Source organism: Labrus mixtus, chromosome 22 (assembly GCF_963584025.1).
Source record: "Labrus mixtus chromosome 22, fLabMix1.1, whole genome shotgun sequence".
Taxonomy (NCBI): domain Eukaryota; kingdom Metazoa; phylum Chordata; class Actinopteri; order Labriformes; family Labridae; genus Labrus; species Labrus mixtus.
Window position 1 is genome coordinate 553,412 of NC_083633.1, and position 19,555 is coordinate 572,966.

Genomic DNA, 19,555 nt, shown 5'->3' on the forward strand with positions numbered 1-19,555 from the left:
AAGATAAGGGGTCCCACAGGGATTATAATATAGAAACAGGAAGATATTTGTTTAGAGTACTATAAGTACTATTTTATTCAAAAATTAAATTTGTAACTTACTATTTACAAGATATGTGGATAACTACTTTTTTTTCTTTTTGAAACTTTCTTAAGAGGCTAATTCATTGTGTATAAAATGTCTTAAATATTGGTACTAGGGGCGGGCTGGGAATCTTAGGGTGTCTCACGATTCGATTCGATTGATAATCTATTTTCGAGTCAACACAATTCTGGACTCATGATTTAAAGTTTTCTTTGAATGAGTAATACTTCAGGATCTATTCCAGTTCATCTGTGAGACTGGATGAATTTCTTTCTGCTCCATTTGGCATTCTACTGAGTTAAAGAGCCAACCTAAGCACTAAGTAGGGAGTGACTTATAAGCCAAAAAAAAAAATCGATTTAAAATCTCAGAAGATGAGGCACGCTGGTGGCTGGTTAGGGCGCGCGCCCCATGTATTGAGGCTGTCGTCTCAAGCGGGCGGCCCGGGTTCGCATTCCGCCTGTGGCCTCCTTCCCGCATGTCGTTCCCCACTCTCTCTCCATGGTTTCCGACTCTATCCACTGTCCTGTCTCTCCATTAAAGGCACAAAAAGCCCAAAAATAAATCTTAAAATCTCAGAAGATAAGAATCTCGATTTTTGCATAAATCGATTTTTCCCCCACCTCTAGTTGGTAAAGGAAATTATAAAAGAAGGATGGAAATGTTCAATTTATACCCTAAATTGGCAGCGTCTCCTGGGAGATACAGCCTCTAAATAAGAGGAAAAAAAGGTCATACTTTGAAAAAATCATGACACTGTGTTATTTTTGCACAGATACAATAGACAACAGCAATGAATACATTTTCAAGAATATTTATCTATGTCTGCCCATTTAAGGTTTAAATCAACAGGACTCTGTTTAAGGGTGTTTTCCCACACTAGAGACCCGGGCCCCAATTAATGACTGACATTGTGGTCACTGTTTCTTTAAAAAGTTAAATAGTGTACATTTAAGTGGGAAACATGGTTAAAACAATGAATTACTTTTTCAATGAAATACAACTGAACACACTGAGCTTTAACACAGATATCACTTTCTGACCTCCTAATGTAAACATGTAAGGGGATTAGGTTAGATTAAGGTTTACAGGATATTAACAGGATATTTCTTATTGCAAAGTTTGTAGCTATATATATTTTGTTCTTCTACAGATCTCAGGATGCCCTCTAACTTCTGAAATCTTAATTTACTTTGTCAAGGTTCACTACCATGCTTTAAACCATGTGCAATTGTGATAATTAAACTTGTTAAAGCTCATTGTGGCAGCTACAATCATGAAGCTACAGCTATAAAACCCTAAAACAAAAACATGATGCATTATAATGGCTATTTGCCAAATCATCACAATTCTGACCATGAAGATGTTATCTGCTGTCATGTAATCTAAAAGGCACACTGTGATATTTTACATATAAATACAGCAGACATTAAGTATATGTAAATGTCTGAGTCAGGACTGTCTACAAAGAGTCCCGCCAGGCGCCAGCTGTACTGTTGCAGGTTCTGTGTTTACATCATGTTTACATCATGTTTACGGCCTTGTGTATAAATCTGTTTTAGTCGAGGACCAGACAAGAGAAGAACTCCACAGCATACTCACTGCTTATCTGGATGTAACGTACTGTAAGTGTCTTTAGATCTCGGTCAGTCCGTGTTAATTGACATGCTGTATGAAGCTTTAAGAGAACCAAAGTGTGCTAACATTAGCATGCTAACACAACAAAGAGCGGAGGCTTCAGTATGGAGAAGGTGTCCCCAAACAGCAGTTTGTTTTGGTGCTCAAGGGCGACACCTACTGGATGGAAAAGTCACACATTCTTCCTTTAATGATGCAGCCGAGAAAATGTAGGAGTCTTTCTTTTTGAGTGTCATTAATCAGGTGTGCATATGTGTGCATGGGTGTACACAGCTCTACCTTTACATGTATGTTATTGCAGAGGTTTTCTTGATTTTTTCTGATTGTGTAGTATTGGCTGGTTGGTGGGTGGCTAGGCTTGGGGGAGCATTAAGTGTGAGTGACTGTGAGTGTGTGTGTGTGTGTGTGTGTGTGTGTGTGGTGTGTGGGTGTCTCTGTGTTTAAATGTTTTGGTATTATTTTGATTTTGTATTACTGATGATTATATTTATGTTTTGTAAGAATCCCCTCAAAAATGAGATGATGCATCTCAAGTGGCTATCCTTGAAATGAATTACAAATGAATCCTTCAGATCATCATTCCTCTTTCTGCAGAAAGATGATGAAAGCAAAGAATCTTGAAAGTGAACATTTGTGACTGCTTCCTGATCATATTTTCCTTTTTAGATTGGCGCCTATGACCAGCAGATTTGGGAGAAATCAGTGGAGCAGCGAGAAATTAAGGTACGTTTGTTTTAGCCATTGTTTGCTTCACACCTTCATGCGTCTGTTATTTAACTGTCGGCACTTTTTCCTTTTTTGTGTTTTTTTTTCACTGTGCTCAAATGTCTCTCCTCATTCTCTCTTTCCTTTGTTGAGCATTATCTTTTTTTTCCTCCCCTTTCTGTCTGACACTCAGTTTTGTTTCTCACCATTCTGCCAGTTTTTTTTTTGTTATAACACTTTCCTCTCTGCCCTCCTGGCTGGGTGTCACCTGCCCATTTCTCCTCCCCCATCTCTTCTTCTCCATTCATCTTTTCCTCATTCTCTACAGTTTATTTCTCTGGTGAGTACACAGCTGGGGTGAGAACGTCCCTCCTGTTGTCCCACAGTGCACGTCTGCTCACCCACGCTGTAGACTGCTAGACTCTTATTGGTTGGGATGGCAGTGTCAGAATTTGGTGTGTTTATTAACCCCATTCTGTGTTCACACTGTAGCTACACTGATAAATGATTGGCTGCAGAACAAACTGTTTAATAACGTTCACTTGTAGACAGATCTGGCCTCTACAGGTTGCTTTGGTGTGAACACACAGCTGGATTAGCATGAGGCATGTGATCAGTGTGGCATCTAGGCAGGGTTTAGAAGATGTTTTTAACTGTTACTAAGGGGGAGAAAAGACAAAACACAAAATGTGTCTGTGTCACAGCTGCACTCTGAGACCTGTTGGTTCCTTTGTTTTCCCTTTGAGAATAGAAATAAAAAAATCAGGTCGGGTGATATACAGTCTATATTTCAAAGCAGAAATGTGCAAATTGTGTCCAAATCCTTCCTGCTTTAACACTTATCGTCAGGTGGATTTTGTTTGCCTTTCATTTTTCAGTTCTTATATTTTATGCTGCTGAATCCTACATGGTAAAATAAAATCAAAAACAAATGTAAGTCAACAAATTGTGTTAAAATTGATTTAAAAAATGTAATTGATCAAAGTAAAGGAGAGAATGAGACTAACATCCTAATGAAAACTTAACGGCTCTGACAGTGAAAATATTCAAGAAGTCCTTTGCTGTCGCTGCACTCTTGCCTTTTGTGGTACGTGTGATACATGATATTAATTTAAGCAATAAACCACCAACAAGGAAGTAGTGGAGACAGTGATGAGATGTGTCATCTTTGTACAGAGAAAGACTAAGTCCGCACTCAAGAAGCTGCTCCAATGAACATTTAATTAGAATTATCAACACATGTAATGTTTCAGGCCAAGAATATACAAAAAAATATGTATATATATTTATACACACACACACACACACACACACACACACACACACACACACACACACACACACATACACAACTCCAGCAGGTAAAACCCTGCAGTGCCTGGAGAGTTACCAGAATAACATGAATTATATGACTGGGAGATCAGGAGAAACCTTCATAATGACATGTAAAGCAAGGAGAAATAAAAAAATACTAAATTAATAATAAAAATCCTACCCACACATGTTTGTGTCTGTTAGGTTTAGAGTTCAATATGAAAGCCTTAATGGGAGGAAAATGATTTATCATTACATCTATTTTGTACTATTTGGTCAAATTGAGTTAACTTTTTATAGAATAAGAGCCCAATTAAAGTAAGCTCATCACATTAACTCTGTAATATGAGGAAAACACTACAAAGATCTGCAGAGAAAGACTAGTCGCCACCTGCTGGTGGAAAAGGGAAACTACAATAAATTCTGTTGTGTTTTTGGTTTAAATTTAATTTCTATAATACATTTAAATATTCAAAGGTTTAGTTGTAAAACAAATAGTACAACAGAAAAATTAACATAAATGAAAATCAATATCATAAGCTGCCTAAAAGAGGAAACAAGTAAAGTGCTAAAGGTAGCTTTTTTTAAACTTTTCCTCTTAACATTCAAATGAATTACTGGCACTCGTACATGTTTGACCTGTATGTTACCAATAGTCCTTCCTCATAACTGGATGAAAAGCTGGTTTATAAAAATAGGCAGCTATAAATACAATAGAGATAAGAGAAGGTCTGTGAAGGACTTTACTGCTGCGCTAAATCTACTGCTAACAGGAAGCTATCAATCACTTTCTCTCAGCTCTGCAATGACACACACACACAGGCACACACACACACACAAATACACAGGCACACACACACACACACACACACACAAATACACAGGCGCACACACACACACACTTATGTCCATCTAGTCTACTGTGTCACATCTTTCCTGTCTGTCTCACACACATTCACACACGAAGCGTATTATCTCTTTGGTTGTGGTATTTAGAGATAAGGGTGCCTACCAAGTGTTTCCTTATCAAACCACAGACTGATAATGTCGCACTTGATTGGCCTGTGTGTAAATATTAGCCTGAACTAGTCAGGTTCAAGTGGATGGCTTTGTGTATTATTTTACTTTACTGTTTATAATGTCAAAGTAACTCTAGATTAAAATGACATCTTTAGAACTATTAAGAGATTTCCGTTGCATTAGTGTTTATAAAATACTGGATTGAGTGATCATACTAAAATAATTATTTGAAAATACTTGAATTTGAATAATTTTAAAGTTTTTTCCAAACTTAATTTACTGAAGAAACCAAAAATCTTGAATGTAAGCTTTTATAAAACACACTAGAGAAATACATTTTCAGAAAAAAATAACCAATATTTAATTCAAATATTATCAAGCCTGTAGTTAAGAAGCCTGTAACTCTTAGCAGTGTTGAAGCGTAGGTTTCAGTACTTGACAGTTTTAGGTATTACTGTATCTGCTGCTGTTACACCCTGACACAGTAAAAGGGTTGTAACTCAAGAAAGGTCAGTTATTTATCATAATAGATGATGTATATCCCCTCTCTAAATTAAAGCTTATGAAAGGTTTTTCAGATGAAATGACGTAATTTTACCCTTGAACATATTTATCAGACAGATGTGACAACATAATACACAAAATGTTTCACACCCAGATGAAATCCTGTTTACTTGTCCTATCACGTGCCTGATGCCCTCTGTCACACCTGCAGCTCTTCAGAGACTACTGATAACTGTTTCTCAAGTCCACAAATACAGACCTTTGTGTTGTCATTTATCATCTCTTAAAGATTAAATAGTTATGTTATTCTATTGCAGAGAGAGATAAGAGAAGAGAGACCTCACCAGGTCCCTCTATACATTATAATCCTGTGGACTGTTTGCTGTGAGCTCTGCACAACGACTGACACCCATAAAAAGTCCAAAATCATTTCAGAACTAAAAAATACAGACAGAGAGCATCACACACTTCTTCTGGATTGTGAAGATTAATTATGAGGGAATTTAGGGTCAATAGGCCTACATTTATTGTGTGAAGTAATACTCATTATGCCTGTCACTATTAACTGTATGTTGGAACAAGTTCATTGTTCAGTTACTTTTTCTGTTCAATCACCTAATACAGGTTAGAAATCTAAAACATTAAAATACCAGACATTATGTTACAAAGACTGAAGCTTCATCAAGAGACATTTTGCTGCACATTCATTAAAACACCAATTAATGCTTCATAGTGTAAAGAAATGTGTTCTGTGTGGGACTGAAGGTTAAATCATGTAGATGTGAGTAGAGGCTTTGCAGTGATTTAGAAAACACATCCAGTAGCTGTGTGAGCCTGAATGCACCGTTTACTCCTCAAACACTGAATCACTGAGTGAGTGTGCGTGTGGGTGTGTGTGTGTGTGTTTGTATGTGTGTGCGTGTGTGTGTGTGTCTCTAACTGACTGTGTTTATCTCTTTGTCGCCCCCTGCAGGGCTTTAGGAACAAGCCAAAGAAGACGGGACATGTCAAACCAGACCTGATAGACGTTGACTTGGTTAGAGGTGAGAGAAAACTCATAAGATAACCGGACAGGTGTTCTGCGCAGGCCAACACCATGACACAGGCCGTCTCAGTTAGTGTAAAACGCTAAATGGTCAACCTGAGATGCCAGTGCTGCTGTGCCAACCTGTCACAGCCTTTCCTCGCTCCTTCTCATCTCATGTCTCTATCAAACCCTCTTATCTCCTCACATTCAGCCACTTCTCAATTATTCATCCAATCAGTCAAATGTATCCTTACAGAAAGGCTGGGAGTTAATCAAGAGAGAACAGAGGAAGTGAAACAGAAAGAGGGGGGATGTAGAGGAAAATATGCTAAGATAAGAAAATAAAAACTCTATTGTGTCTTCAGGATGTATTAAGTTAATAACTTGTTGATATAAAGTGTGTGTTTTTGTCCCCTTCAGGTTCGGCCTTTGCCAAAGCCAAACCAGAGAGTCCATGGACATCACTCACTAGAAAGGGCATTGTCAGGGTCGTCTTCTTCCCTTTCTTTTACAGATGGTGGATCCAGGTCACTTCCAGAGCCATCTTCCTCTTACTACTGGCTCTCTATCTGTTACAAGGTAAGCTCTCAAACTCAGCAGCTGAATCATCTCAACATGAACTCATTGAATAAGTCTCCTACAAAAACACAGTTGAAGAGATGAAGAAAAGCTTTTCCTACAAGTCTATTCTGAAAACAAAACACAGCCAGTTGGTTTACTAAAAAATCCTGGGATAGTTTTAGAACCTTTCCTGTAAAACCTTTCCTGTAAAAATTCCTGGTAATGATTTTTGGAAATTCCCAAAGGAAGTTTCAAATAATGTGCGCAAATTCCCAAACATCCAAGGAAAATCTGTGTGTTCCAACCATTCCTGCAAAAGTATCCAATAATTCCTGTAAAAAATCCAAGGAAAGTTCCAGGGAAAATTCATGAATCTTTGAAAATGTCCCCAAATTCCCAGGACAATTCCAGAGGATAGTTTCAGAAAACAAAATCCAGGACCATTCCTTGGAAAGCTTCCCGAATACCCCAAAATGTTCCTAGAAAATGAAATAAAGTCTGTTAAATGGCAACATAAGGGAAAATTACGGTAAAATGTTCCCCATTATCCTGGGAGAATTTGCTTAGAATTCCCAGACAAAGGTTGACAAAAAATTCCTGGATTTTTATTCCCAAAACATCCCATGATAATCAGCTGGAGGGAAATTTCCAAGAAAATGTTCCCCAAATTGTTGAAAAATTTCCAGAAAATAATTGAATGAAATCCCTTCACTCTACGGTTGTGTTTTTCTGTTTATACTGTTTTATGAAAGTGATTTCTCCGTCCTCAGTTGGAGCAGCAGTCCTGTACATGAGCATCCCTCAGCCTCATGGAGTACCAGCCACTGAGGTGTTTGGGGCCATCTGGCTCATGTTGCTGCTGGGTACTGTCCACTGTCAGATCGTCTCCACTAGAACACCAAAACCTGCCTCCAGCAGCGGGGGGAAGAGACGCAGGTAACCATAGTAACCATGTATAAAGAGTGAATAACAGTGAGATGAGATGATTTAGGCATTAGAAATAAGAACATTAAAACATTGAGTTATCAGAGAACAAACTGCCTTAGAGTATAAAAAACAGAAAGAGATAAAGGAGATGCAAGACCGTTGAAACAAACAACTATGCATTGTGTTGCTGGGTTGTGTGCACAGTCTTCACTGTTTTGCTTTCAGTCCTTTCACTGAAAGACAAACTGAACAGAAGCTCATTTATCATGGAAATATGTTCCCCAAGTTTCAAATTATTTTCAGATTTGTGACTGAATCTTGAGATCTTTGATCTCTCTGAGAGTATGTCATAGTACCTAAAATAAAAAACATCACATGCTCTTTACCCTACACAAGCAGACCTCGAGTCGTTTTCATCTCAACACTGTAAGTTTTTTTAAAGCTATGAAGTCATTTGATTCATAATTAAGTCCAAGGCAAATCTTCCATGATTAATTGAATCTTAGCAGTTGAAGACAAAGAGGACTCACTGTGTGTGAAAGTAGACAGTGGCTTCATGCAGTGTGTGTTTTTATGTGTTGGTTTAAAGCTTTTCAGTGTGGCTGCTGATTCAAACACACAGAGAACATGTTCAGACTGTAGAGTATTGGAGCTATAGGGTTTGGAAAGGTAAAGTTTAAATGTGCAAGGTATTAAACAAATCTACTTGGTTCTCTGTCATACTTCAGTTTAAAGTATTGAAATGGTACATCTATTGAACAAAGTTGAATTTGTTCTGAGCACATCTCTCTTTCGGTCTTTTCTTTCTTATTGATATTTCATGTGATAGACACACACAAGATGTGTCTCAGTACATGTAGCAATATGACCTTTTTACTGTGTTTAAAAAGACAAAACGTTTACGTTTTTCCATTAACCATATTTAATTTATATCACTGATAATTCACCCTATCTTTTTTTAAACCATATATTTAAAGGTCATTTTGATAAATATAGTTCAAATACATATCCTGCAAAAAGTTTAGTTAAATATCTATTTTTTGCTTTGCTCTTTGTCTTTTAGACTCCAGCTTACAAAGAGTAAGATATTTGACCTGCTTCATGTGAAGTGTCTCAGGATAACATTAGTTATGAATTGGCGCTATACAAATAAAGATTGATGGATTTTATAAACAATATTAAAAAGGTCAAATTCAGCCAGGTCAAACACTAGCGTAGTCTCAAACCGTGTTGGTCTGCACGCCTTCTCTTTTAAGTCTCTTTCCACCTTCTATTCTTTCCAAACTGAAGGAAGTTGAGGAAGGCATCTCAGATGGAGGTGCATAGGGAAGGCGACGGGTCTAGCACTACCGATAACACACAGGAAGGGGCGCCACACTCCCACTCAGCCAGCACCACATACAGCCTGGGCGCTTTCTTCCAAGATTTCTGGCATGATATCTGTAAAGCTGGGTGTGTATTTTTGTTTTCAATTTTCCTAAGACAATGTGCAAAGACAGGCTGGGCTTCAGTCCACTTCATGATTTTATCCAAATATTCTCTGAATGGTAAAAACCCATAAATTCACATTCTTACATTTTGTTAAATTATACAAATTTGTCTTGTATCATGCATTTTGTCATGACTAAAAAAGTCAAAAACTGAAATCCAGCCTGATCTCAGACCAAACCTTCAGCTGCAACATCACTCCCTCTACCTCTTACAACTTTGATCTTCTCAGAAAATTAATTAATTTCTTCAAGGTTGATGGATTTTTGTTATCACTTGAATTACAAACAATCAAAAAAATGTTACTCAATCTTCTCAACACTGAACTCATGTGTTTTCCATAGAGCTAGTGGTTCTTTATTCTGAAACACTACAACCTAAGCACTCTCTCTGTGGTCCTTGGGATCACTGTTTTGTGTGAGGGAGGAGGGATTTTGCAGCTGAATTAAATTTGCATGACTTCATCGAGCTACGTTCTAAAAGCATGGGGAGAGGGTCTCTTCTGAAAACTAAGTCTACAAATAAATCCTTTTTCTCAAAGTCTCAATCTCTGTAGAGCAATTCAAATTTTAGAATTTAAATTATAAAGTTTCAGATTTCTTATCCTCAAAAAAAATTTCCCACAGCTTTCAGCAGACTACAACAGTGTGGAACATTTCTGATTTATGTAGCTCATGTATCCATTATCTGCCACACTACCTCTGTCAGTTCAACGTCCTTAGTGATCCATTCATTAATCCTGTCTGTTATTGGCTTGTTTACACATGCATACATACACATTTGGTAGGTTTAGAATTTCATCTTGTGGTGAATTTGTGTAACTTGGATTACAAATTTATTTTCATTAAGTTGAAGATTGTTAAAAACTTGTCCACCCTTTACCTAATGCGTTCATGTATGGAGTTATCAGTTCAGATCCTTTCCTTCTAAAGTCGGTGTTTATTTTGTTTGAATGTTCCACAGTGTTGCATCCTGAAAGTGAATTTGATTTCTCTGTATGTCTGCTTTCTGAACCTTCTGAACCGTCTGTCTTTTCTCTCCTGCTCCTCTCTTCCTCTGTCAGATCCAAAAAGTCCAAGCTGTCCATCGACAAGTCCACAGAGACAGACAACGGCTATGTGTCGCTGGACGGCCGGGTGACCAATCGCAGCAGTGAGGAGGGGCTTCAGCTCCACGAGCAGCGCTGTGATTCGTTGAACAGAGCTGATGGGGTTTGCTGGAACTCGCACGTCCAGCCCACCAATACTCACACACCCCGCGGCACAGGACTGATGGTGGCAGGTGGCAACAAGGTGATCAGTCAAACACAGACTCAGACACAGTATGACTGGGCGGCTGAGCGGCTGTGGCTCAGTGGGTAGAGACGTCGTATCTCAACCGGAAGGTCAAGGGTTCGATCCCCAGCTGGGCAACATGTCCGATGTGTCCTTGGGCAAGACACTTAACCCTGAATTGCTCCCTCTGCTTCAGTGGTGGTGTATGAATGGGATTAGTTACTTCTGATGGATGATACTAAATAGTGATCACTACCATCAGTGTGTGAAAGTGTAGGTGTGAAAAGTGATATATAAGCTTAAGTCCATTTGTCTCATTTATCAAAATATTTATTGTGTTCTACTTAATCTGCTTGACAGAGTCATTAAATGTGAGTGTGTGTTTTTAGGAGCCAGCATCAGATGAGGCGTCCAGTGAGGAAGACCCTGAAGTGTCCTACAACGCCCCCCGTAGGGGAGTTGAAAGAATTAACAGTGACTGTATTCTCAGAAACCGCAAGAACACAAACCACTACAAGAAACACTACGCTGTGGAGGTAAACACACACACACCTCTTTTATCCATGAAAACAGGACATGTGATCACTTATTGTTCACAAAATAATCCTTCTGTGTCTCAGGATGTCCCAAAGTCCGGCACCAGCTGCAGCTCCAGGTGTTCCAGTCTGAGGACTCAGGACTCAGAGAGCACTCGACACGAGTCGGAGACAGAGGACCTGCTGTGGGAGGACTTCTTACATTGTGCTGAGTGCAGATCATCCTGCACCTCAGAGACAGGTCAGAAGATCATAGTGGCTTAGCATAGAACCAAATGTATGAAGCTATAGTAGTAGACCATATGTGTCACTTATTTTATGTGTTTGGATCAAAACTAACACTGCCCCCCCCCCCCCCCTTAACCCCCAGAGGGAGAAGGAGGAGGGACACCCGTCTGTCCCCCTGCTAAAAAGGAATACAGGGATGACCCCTTTCATCAGGTCTGTGAAAACTGTTATAGAAAGCCTTTTATTTTGTGTTCAAGTGTGTTTGTGTGTCAAAGTATTTATAGGAATCTAAAAGAAGCAATCTAGACTGAAAAGGAGGTTATATCCAAATAATTTTAATGTCTGCAATTTATTTGTTTTATGACCTGCTTCATTTCAATAGAGAGTTATATAATTCCTAAAATCAATTTAAATATGTGACCTGGCAATCGAATAAATGTTGTGTTTCATAACAACCTTCTCTGAACTACTTGATTGTTTACTGGGTTCATTTCTAATTTCATTAAAGTAAGTTTTTTTTTTCTTCTTCAGGGTCACGTTCCCTGGCTGCACAGCTCCAACCCCGGCCTGGAGAGAGTGAGCGCCATAGTGTGGGAGGGGAACGAGTGTAAGAAGGCTGATATGTCTGTTCTGGAGATCAGCGGCATGATCATGAACAGAGTGAGTTACTGAAGGAATATAAACTTCTCAAGGTTTGCCAGAAAATGATCAAAGACGTTGAAGATGTAAACACACTGCTCTGTTTGTGCACAGGTGAACCTCTACATCCCTGGTATTGGTTATCAGGTCTTTGGGAACCTGGTTTCAGTCACACTGGGCCTCACTCCTTTTGTGTACAGGTAATGCCGACATACCAAAACTCTTCAATGTGTGAAGATTGAACGTACCTGCTTGAATATATTTAAAGAACAAAGACTTCTATGTGTTTTTCCTGTAGACTGGCTCAGCACCGAGATGTGGATCAGCTGACCACGCTAACAGCCAATGAGCTGCTGTCTGTAGCCCTGGGAGGCGGGTCTGGATCAGATGCCATGGTTATCACCATGGTAACACTCAGCTTCCTGGTGCGTGTTTGCCTTATATGGCTCTTCTTTTTCCTGCTCAGCGTAGCAGAGAGGACCTACAAACAGGTGAGAGAAAGAACATCTAAATGATTATCCCTGCTTCTTTTTACTGCACCATGTGGAGATTTATTTATTGAATGTTCTTCTGTGTGTGTTTCAGAGGCTGCTGTTTGCAAAGCTGTTTGGTCACCTGACCTCAGCACGCAGAGCGAGAAAGTCTGAGGTCCCTCATTTCAGACTGAAGAAAGTTCAGAACATCAAAATGTGGCTGTCGCTACGCTCCTACCTCAAGGTAAGATTAGTTTTGTAGCTTTAATCGTCTGTGATGTCACTATAAATGTACAGTTGTTCACAGCTGTAATGATTAAGAAACTAACTTGTTTCTGCTTGTTGTTTGCAGAGACGGGGTCCTCAGCGTTCAGTTGATGTGATAGTGTCCTCTGCCTTCCTGCTCACTTTGTCTGTCGTCTTCATCTGCTGTGCACAGGTACTTGAAAAATATAAAAATATAACTACACATCAGAGCTACCATGACAAGCTAAAAGTTATGATTACATACATGTCCAGCTTCCTTTTTTCTACACATTTTTAAATGCAAACATCAGAAGAACTAGGGCTTTTATACGATTACAAATTGTATATGCTATTAATCACTGAATTTCAATAGTTAATCACGATTAATTGCATTTAAAAATAAAAACTGTTAGGCTTTTATTTTTACATTTTTGTACTGCCTTAAGCTGAAAGTATTTTTGCGCCACTCAGTGGCATAACCAAAGAAGACACTGAAACACACTCATACTGAAAAAGATCTGAAAACATCAAACTGCACCATTTTTCAATGACATAAAACGACAATATCATTGAATCTAGCCTGATTTTCTCCTATTAAAAAAACACCTCCACACTTTAAATAACATTGTGGTTGTATTGATAATAAACAAGTTATTTTGTATTTGTAAATATTTAATCCAGAGTTAAAACCAACCAATCAAACAAATAATATTTTAAATGATACCTTGATAACAAAATGTTGTCTGTGATTTATTTGGATTAAAATATGAATATATATATTATATATATCAGATATTATATACTACCAAAGATATGTTTTTAAACCTACTCACTGTTGCTTTAAGATAAGACAGCCCTGATGTTCAAAAGTGAATACAATTTATTCTGGAACAATTTATGTTTATAGACTTAATAATAATGTGAAAATAATCTCTTGGTGCAGTTGCTCCATGTCCATGAGACGTTCCTGGAGTGTCACTATAACTGGGAGCTGGTGATCTGGTGCTCCAGTCTGTCTCTGTTCCTGCTCCGGTTTGTCACTCTAGGCTCAGAGACCAGCAAGAAGTACAGCAACACCTCCATCCTGCTTACTGAACAGGTAAAGACACAAAAGGAGAATACATGAGTAACGCTGTGTACAGCTGACATGTTGTAAAAACAGAGATTAATCCCTCTCACAGATCAACCTGTATCTGAAGATGGAGAAGAAACCAAACAAGAAAGAGGAGCTCACTCTGGTCAACAACGTCTTAAAACTGGCTACTAAACTACTGAAGGTAAGAACTGTCTATCTGCACGTCAGGACTCTTTTTTATTAGAATTCAACATTCATTTGATCTCTTTTTCATCCCTCGCTCTCTCTGCAGGAGTTGGACACTCCATTCAGGCTGTACGGTTTGACCATGAACCCTCTGCTCTACAACATCACCCAGGTGGTCATCCTGTCCGCTGTGTCAGGAGTCATATCTGACCTGTTAGGATTTAACCTCAAAGTGAGTGTGTGTGTTTTGTTTTGTCCACTTCTGTCTTATAACAGAGGAGATGTGTCACTCCTCCAGAGCTCCTAACAAAGTGGCAGCACTATTTCAAATGAGTTGTGCAGCACAGCTTCTTCCTCCCCAAGGCATGGTGGCTAACTAGAGCAACCACCTGCAATGGCTGAAACTGTATTACCTCAAAAACAAAGGCAAAGACTGAAACAGGCTGCAAATGAAGGACACGTGCTGCAATAAGCCAAAACAACCGAATGAACATCAAACGTGCTGCAAATACTTTAATCAATCAATCAATCAATCAACTTTTATTTGTATAGCGTCAACTCATAACAAGTGTTATCTCGAGACACTTTACAAGAAGCAGGTAAAAGACCTTACTTATTGTCTGTTAACATTACAAAAGAGCAGGTAAAAAGACCTTACTCATTGTTATGTTACAAAAAGCAGGTAAAAGACCTTACTTATTGTTATGTTACAAAAAGCAGGTAAAAAGACCTTACTTATTGTTATGTTACAAAAGAGCAGGTAAAAAGACCTTACTCATTGTTATGTTACAAAAAGCAGGTAAAAGACCTTACTTATTGTTATGTTACAAAAAGCAGGTAAAAAGACCTTACTTATTGTTATGTTACAAAAGAGCAGGTAAAAAGACCTTACTCATTGTTATTTTACAAAAAGCAGGTAAAAGACCTTACTTATTGCTATGTTACAAAGATCCGGCCTATCCATCATGAGCACTTTAGCAAAGCAGCAAAAGTTACAGTGGTAAGAAAAAACTGTCTTATTAAAAGGCAGAAATCTTCGGCCGAATCCCCGGCTCATGACGAAACAGTCTTCACAGGCCTAGACTGCGCCGGGCTTGGAAAGGGATAGGGGGAGAGATGGGATAAGAACTAACTAAACTTTAACTAAATCAAAAAGTTTCATCTTGAGAAAAGATAAATGCTGCGAATCCAGAGGTGCCTAAGGCCTGTTATTAACATAGGGAGTGAGTGAGGGAGATGAGGAAGTTTTGGAAAATCTTTATTGTCCCCGAGGGGCAATTTGGTTTGCAACAGAGGTCCATACAGTCAATAAATCCATAAAAAACAGCACAGTGACATAAAAACATACATATAAAACATTACTACCATGGATATCACCATGATGGACATGAGTGAGATAAGGGACAAAAGACCAACAGTCCATAGTAAAAGTTTCCAGGCAACAATGCCTACCGCTTATTTAAAAACCCAACAGCTGATGGAACAAACGACCTCAGGTATCTATTTGATTTCGACCTCCTTAAATGAACGTCCGCCCTGTCTGCAGAAGTCTAAACTCTGCATGCAGGGGGTGCTGAGGGTCTTCCAAGATAGCCTTTGCCTTCTGAGTGGCTCTTACTTGAAAAACAGGGCCAAGATCATTCAAGTCAACTCCAACTATCTTTCTGCAAAGTTAATTTATTGCTTTAATTAGAAAGTAGCAAAGGCTAAATGCAGGAAATGCTCAAGTCTAAGTCCAAGTCGAGACACAAGTCCTGAAAATCAGGGAAAATCAGGGCTGCAGTCAGACTAGCCTTGAGTGAATTTATCTTTCAAAGAAAATACTGTACACTTTAATTCCCTTCACCTTCTTGAGAAAGTCATTGCACTGAAAATGATAATTTAACAGATTTAACGACATTACTGGAGTACTAGCTTGCACGTCAAGTTCATCCACACAAATCTATTGAGTTCAACCAAGGTGATTTTTTTGACCAATGACATCTTCAAAGGGCTGAGCTTTGAGGGAACCGAGAGTGAGACCTAGCTAGATTCCTACAAGGGGAGTCAAAGTATTTACTGCAGACTGCTGTGTGTTTAACTCCTGAATGTGTTTGTGTTCACAGCTGTGGAAGATCAAATCGTGACATTAAACAGTGTAAAGAGGCTGACCTCCGCTCTGACTGACTGACTCACTGAATGCTCGTCTGACTGAAAGAGGAACGTCGGCCTCTACATATCAGAGTGATTTCAACGTTCCCACTTTGTGCAATTCACAAACTATTTATTTACCCACTCAGTGTTTTTATTTAGGGTTTTTTGAATTGTAGTTTATTTTATTTTTGTGTTATTTGACACAAAACAATGCTATATTTTACCTGTCTACAAAAAGTGTTTGTATTATTGTTAAAGGCATAAATGTATCATTTTAAATGTGATGGTTTAGGTTCTCAGCTGCATTTACAACATTTCAGAAATCTGAAGGCAAAGTATTGATGAGGCAAGAATGATTTCTTTTGAATTTGTGTCATTTAAGTTATTTATATTTTAAGAGAGTTTGAAAAAAAGGTTGGCAAAGAAACTCTTTAAAAAAAAAAAATGGTGTTAGTGTTTTCTTTCCGACAAAGAAATTGGGAAGTTTGAAAACCTAAAATTTTTTTAGAAGGTGCTGTAAATTCTTCAAAACGTTGTTGTGATCAAACTACAGATGCAGTGACATTGTATTATCTCAACTCAAATTTAAATAGTTTTGAGGAATTTGTTATTCTAAACTATTTGTTTTGTAAGTTCTCTTAATCTCAGCACCCCAACAACTGTACACCTGACCTCTGACCTCTGACCTCTGCAGCTCCTACATTTAAACTGATGTTAGAAAGTTACATGAACAAAGCTGTAATTGATAATTAATTAATTAATTAATTATCAGTCCCCAGGAACTAGGTGGGGACTATATATATATATATATATATTTATATATATATATGTATTTGTTACATTTCAAATTTCAAACCAGACCTCATTACTCCATCCCGCATTTCACAACAGCATGACCATGTTTTTGTCAGTTCATATTAAGAGTGATCAGCCACTGAAATGATTTTATTTTACCTAATATCAAGCTCCAGAACCTAAAGACTTTTTGAACGTGAGTGAAAATATGCACTTTAAAAACGGATTATAAATTAAAGAAAATAAATGACGTATATTTCAATGTCAGAGAGATTTTTGTTTGTAACTCTGTTTGATGTAGTGTGTGTCTGCTGCAGATTAAGCTGACTATAACTCTGGACTTCAAAAAGTGTTTTCACGTTACTCTAAAGTAAATCATCGATGGTACGTGAAGTTATCAAATTAAAACAGCTTGAATGTGACACAATCTGTAAAAGAGTCAGCATGTTGCTCACTGAAACTAATCTTGTTCTTACCATCATCTTGAGTGTGCCCGCGGAGGAAGACCAAAGTGCTTATTTTACTGTTAGGTTTTTGTTTGTTTGTTTGACTCAGCTGGAAACAGAATGTATTTGCAGCATTATGCTTTAAAATGTTTCCCTTTGGAAATACTTCAAAATGTTGTGTTTTCATTCTTTCATCATATATTTGTAAAGTTTGTATTCACACATTCATGTGAAAAGCTAGGCATGTTTTTCTGTGTTTTTAAGGAACAAAGAAGTTTGAATTGTATGTATGAACATACATGCAGATAACTTCATCTTGTGATTCTGTTTTTAAAGAGTCTGAATATTTAGAATTAGATTTTTTTTGTGAACTGGTCTGTCCACAAGTTCTACATTTTATAAGAAAAATAAAAAGCAATTCTTCAATAAACGAGTCTTTTGTTGTACACATCAAATGTGATTTCCTTAGCTTTTTCAACAACAAAGTTCTAGACATCAGAGACAAAATTGGTAACCTCCTGCCCTTACCTGGTGCAGATACGTCTGATACGGCAGAGACAGTTCCAGGACCAGATATTAGTCTCGACTGTTTTTCTCCAATCAACCTTTAAGAGTTATATTCCATTATTTCTGCATCGAAACCGTCAACCTGTCTTTTAGACCCAATCCCAACCAAGCTGTTTAAGGAAGTCTTTCCCTTAGTTAGCAACTCTATATTAGATATGATCAATATGTCTTTACTGGCAGGCTATGTACCACAGACATTTAAAGTAGCGGTAATCAAACCTCTACTTAAAAAGCCTACTCTGGACTCAGGAACTCTGGCTAACTATAGGCCTATATCCAACCTTCCTTTTATCTCGAAGATCCTGGAGAAGGTGGTAGCTAAACAGCTGTGTGACTTTCTCCATGACAACAGTTTATTTGAAGAGTTCCAGTCAGGATTTAGAGTCCACCATAGCACTGAGACTGCACTAGTTAGAGTTACAAACGATCTACTTCTAGCCTCAGACAGGGGACTTCTGTCTGTGCTCGTCTTGTTAGATCTTAGTGCTGCTTTTGACACCATTGACCATCGGATCCTGTTGTACAGACTGGAGCATTTGCTTGGAATTACAGGGACTGCTTTAAGTTGGTTTGAATCCTACTTATCAGACCGATCTCAGTTTGTACATGTTAATGATGAGTCCTCTATGCACACTAAAGTTTGCCATGGAGTCCCACAAGGTTCAGTGCTTGGACCAATTCTCTTTACATTATATATGCTTCCTCTGGGAAATATTATGAGGAAACACTCCATACAGTTTCATTGTTATGCAGATGATACTCAGCTTTATGTATCAATGAAGCCCGATGGTACCAGTCAGTTATGTCAGCTAGAAACGTGCCTTAAGGACGTTAGGACCTGGATGACCAGAAATTTTTTGCTACTTAACTCAGACAAGACTGAAGTTATTGTGCTAGGCCCTAAGAACCTCAGAGAGACTTTTTCTAGTGATGTGACTGTCCTTAGTGACATCAGCCTGGCATCTAGCACCACTGTTAGGAATCTAGGAGTTCTTTTTGATCAAGATATGTCCTTCAGCTCTCACATCAGTCAAGTTTCAAGAACAGCCTACTTTCACCTTCGTAATATATCCAAGATCAGGAATATCCTGTCGCAAAATGATGCAGAAAAACTAGTTCATGTATTTGTTACCTCCAGACTGGATTATTGTAACTCTCTTTTGTCAGGGTGCTCTGGCAAATCTCTAAAGACTCTTCAACGGGTCCAGAATGCTGCAGCTCGTGTACTGACCAGAACCAGGAAATGGGACCACATTACTCCTGTCCTGGCTTCTCTACACTGGCTCCCTATACAGTCTAGAATAGAATTCAAGATCCTTCTTCTCACCTACAAAGCTCTAAATGGCCAGGCACCATCTTATCTTCAGGAGCTACTAGTGCCTTACTGTCCCTTGAGAGCGTTGCGGTCCCGGAATGCAGGCCTGCTGGTGGTACCTACAGTCTCTAAGTGTACTATGGGGGGTAAAGCCTTCAGTTATCGGGCTCCTCTCCTCTGGAACCGCCTTCCAGCCGGGGTCCGGGAGGCAGACACAGTCTGTATTTTTAAGAATAGACTTAAAACTTTCCTTTTTGATAAATCTTATAGTTAGGGCTGGTGCTGGTGTAGACCAGCTCTTAGTTATGCTGCTATAGGCTTAGACTACCGGGGGAACTGGCACCCTGAGCTCCTCTCTCTCTCTCTCTCTCTCT

At 38.6% G+C, this 19,555-nt stretch overlaps 1 protein-coding gene across 4 annotated transcripts in view; it reads left to right on the forward strand.

Annotated features, from left to right (window-relative positions):
* The window catches only part of LOC132956227 (protein PHTF2-like), a 40,776-nt gene extending 24,291 nt beyond the window's left edge, over positions 1-16,485 (forward strand). For 2 of the 4 annotated variants that reach the window (XM_061029542.1, XM_061029543.1), the window contains exons 4-21: positions 2,389-2,445; positions 6,239-6,308; positions 6,713-6,871; positions 7,624-7,789; positions 9,071-9,232; positions 10,332-10,560; positions 10,932-11,078; positions 11,163-11,319; positions 11,449-11,519; positions 11,838-11,966; positions 12,060-12,145; positions 12,244-12,436; positions 12,531-12,662; positions 12,771-12,857; positions 13,608-13,763; positions 13,846-13,941; positions 14,032-14,157; positions 16,031-16,485. In XM_061029542.1, coding sequence (XP_060885525.1) covers positions 2,389-2,445; positions 6,239-6,308; positions 6,713-6,871; positions 7,624-7,789; positions 9,071-9,232; positions 10,332-10,560; positions 10,932-11,078; positions 11,163-11,319; positions 11,449-11,519; positions 11,838-11,966; positions 12,060-12,145; positions 12,244-12,436; positions 12,531-12,662; positions 12,771-12,857; positions 13,608-13,763; positions 13,846-13,941; positions 14,032-14,157; positions 16,031-16,051 — 2,244 coding nt within the window. In that variant the 3' untranslated portion in view covers positions 16,052-16,485. The other 2 variants (XM_061029540.1, XM_061029541.1) reach the window with 2 other exon arrangements.
* Positions 16,486-19,555: the final 3,070 nt, after the last annotated feature.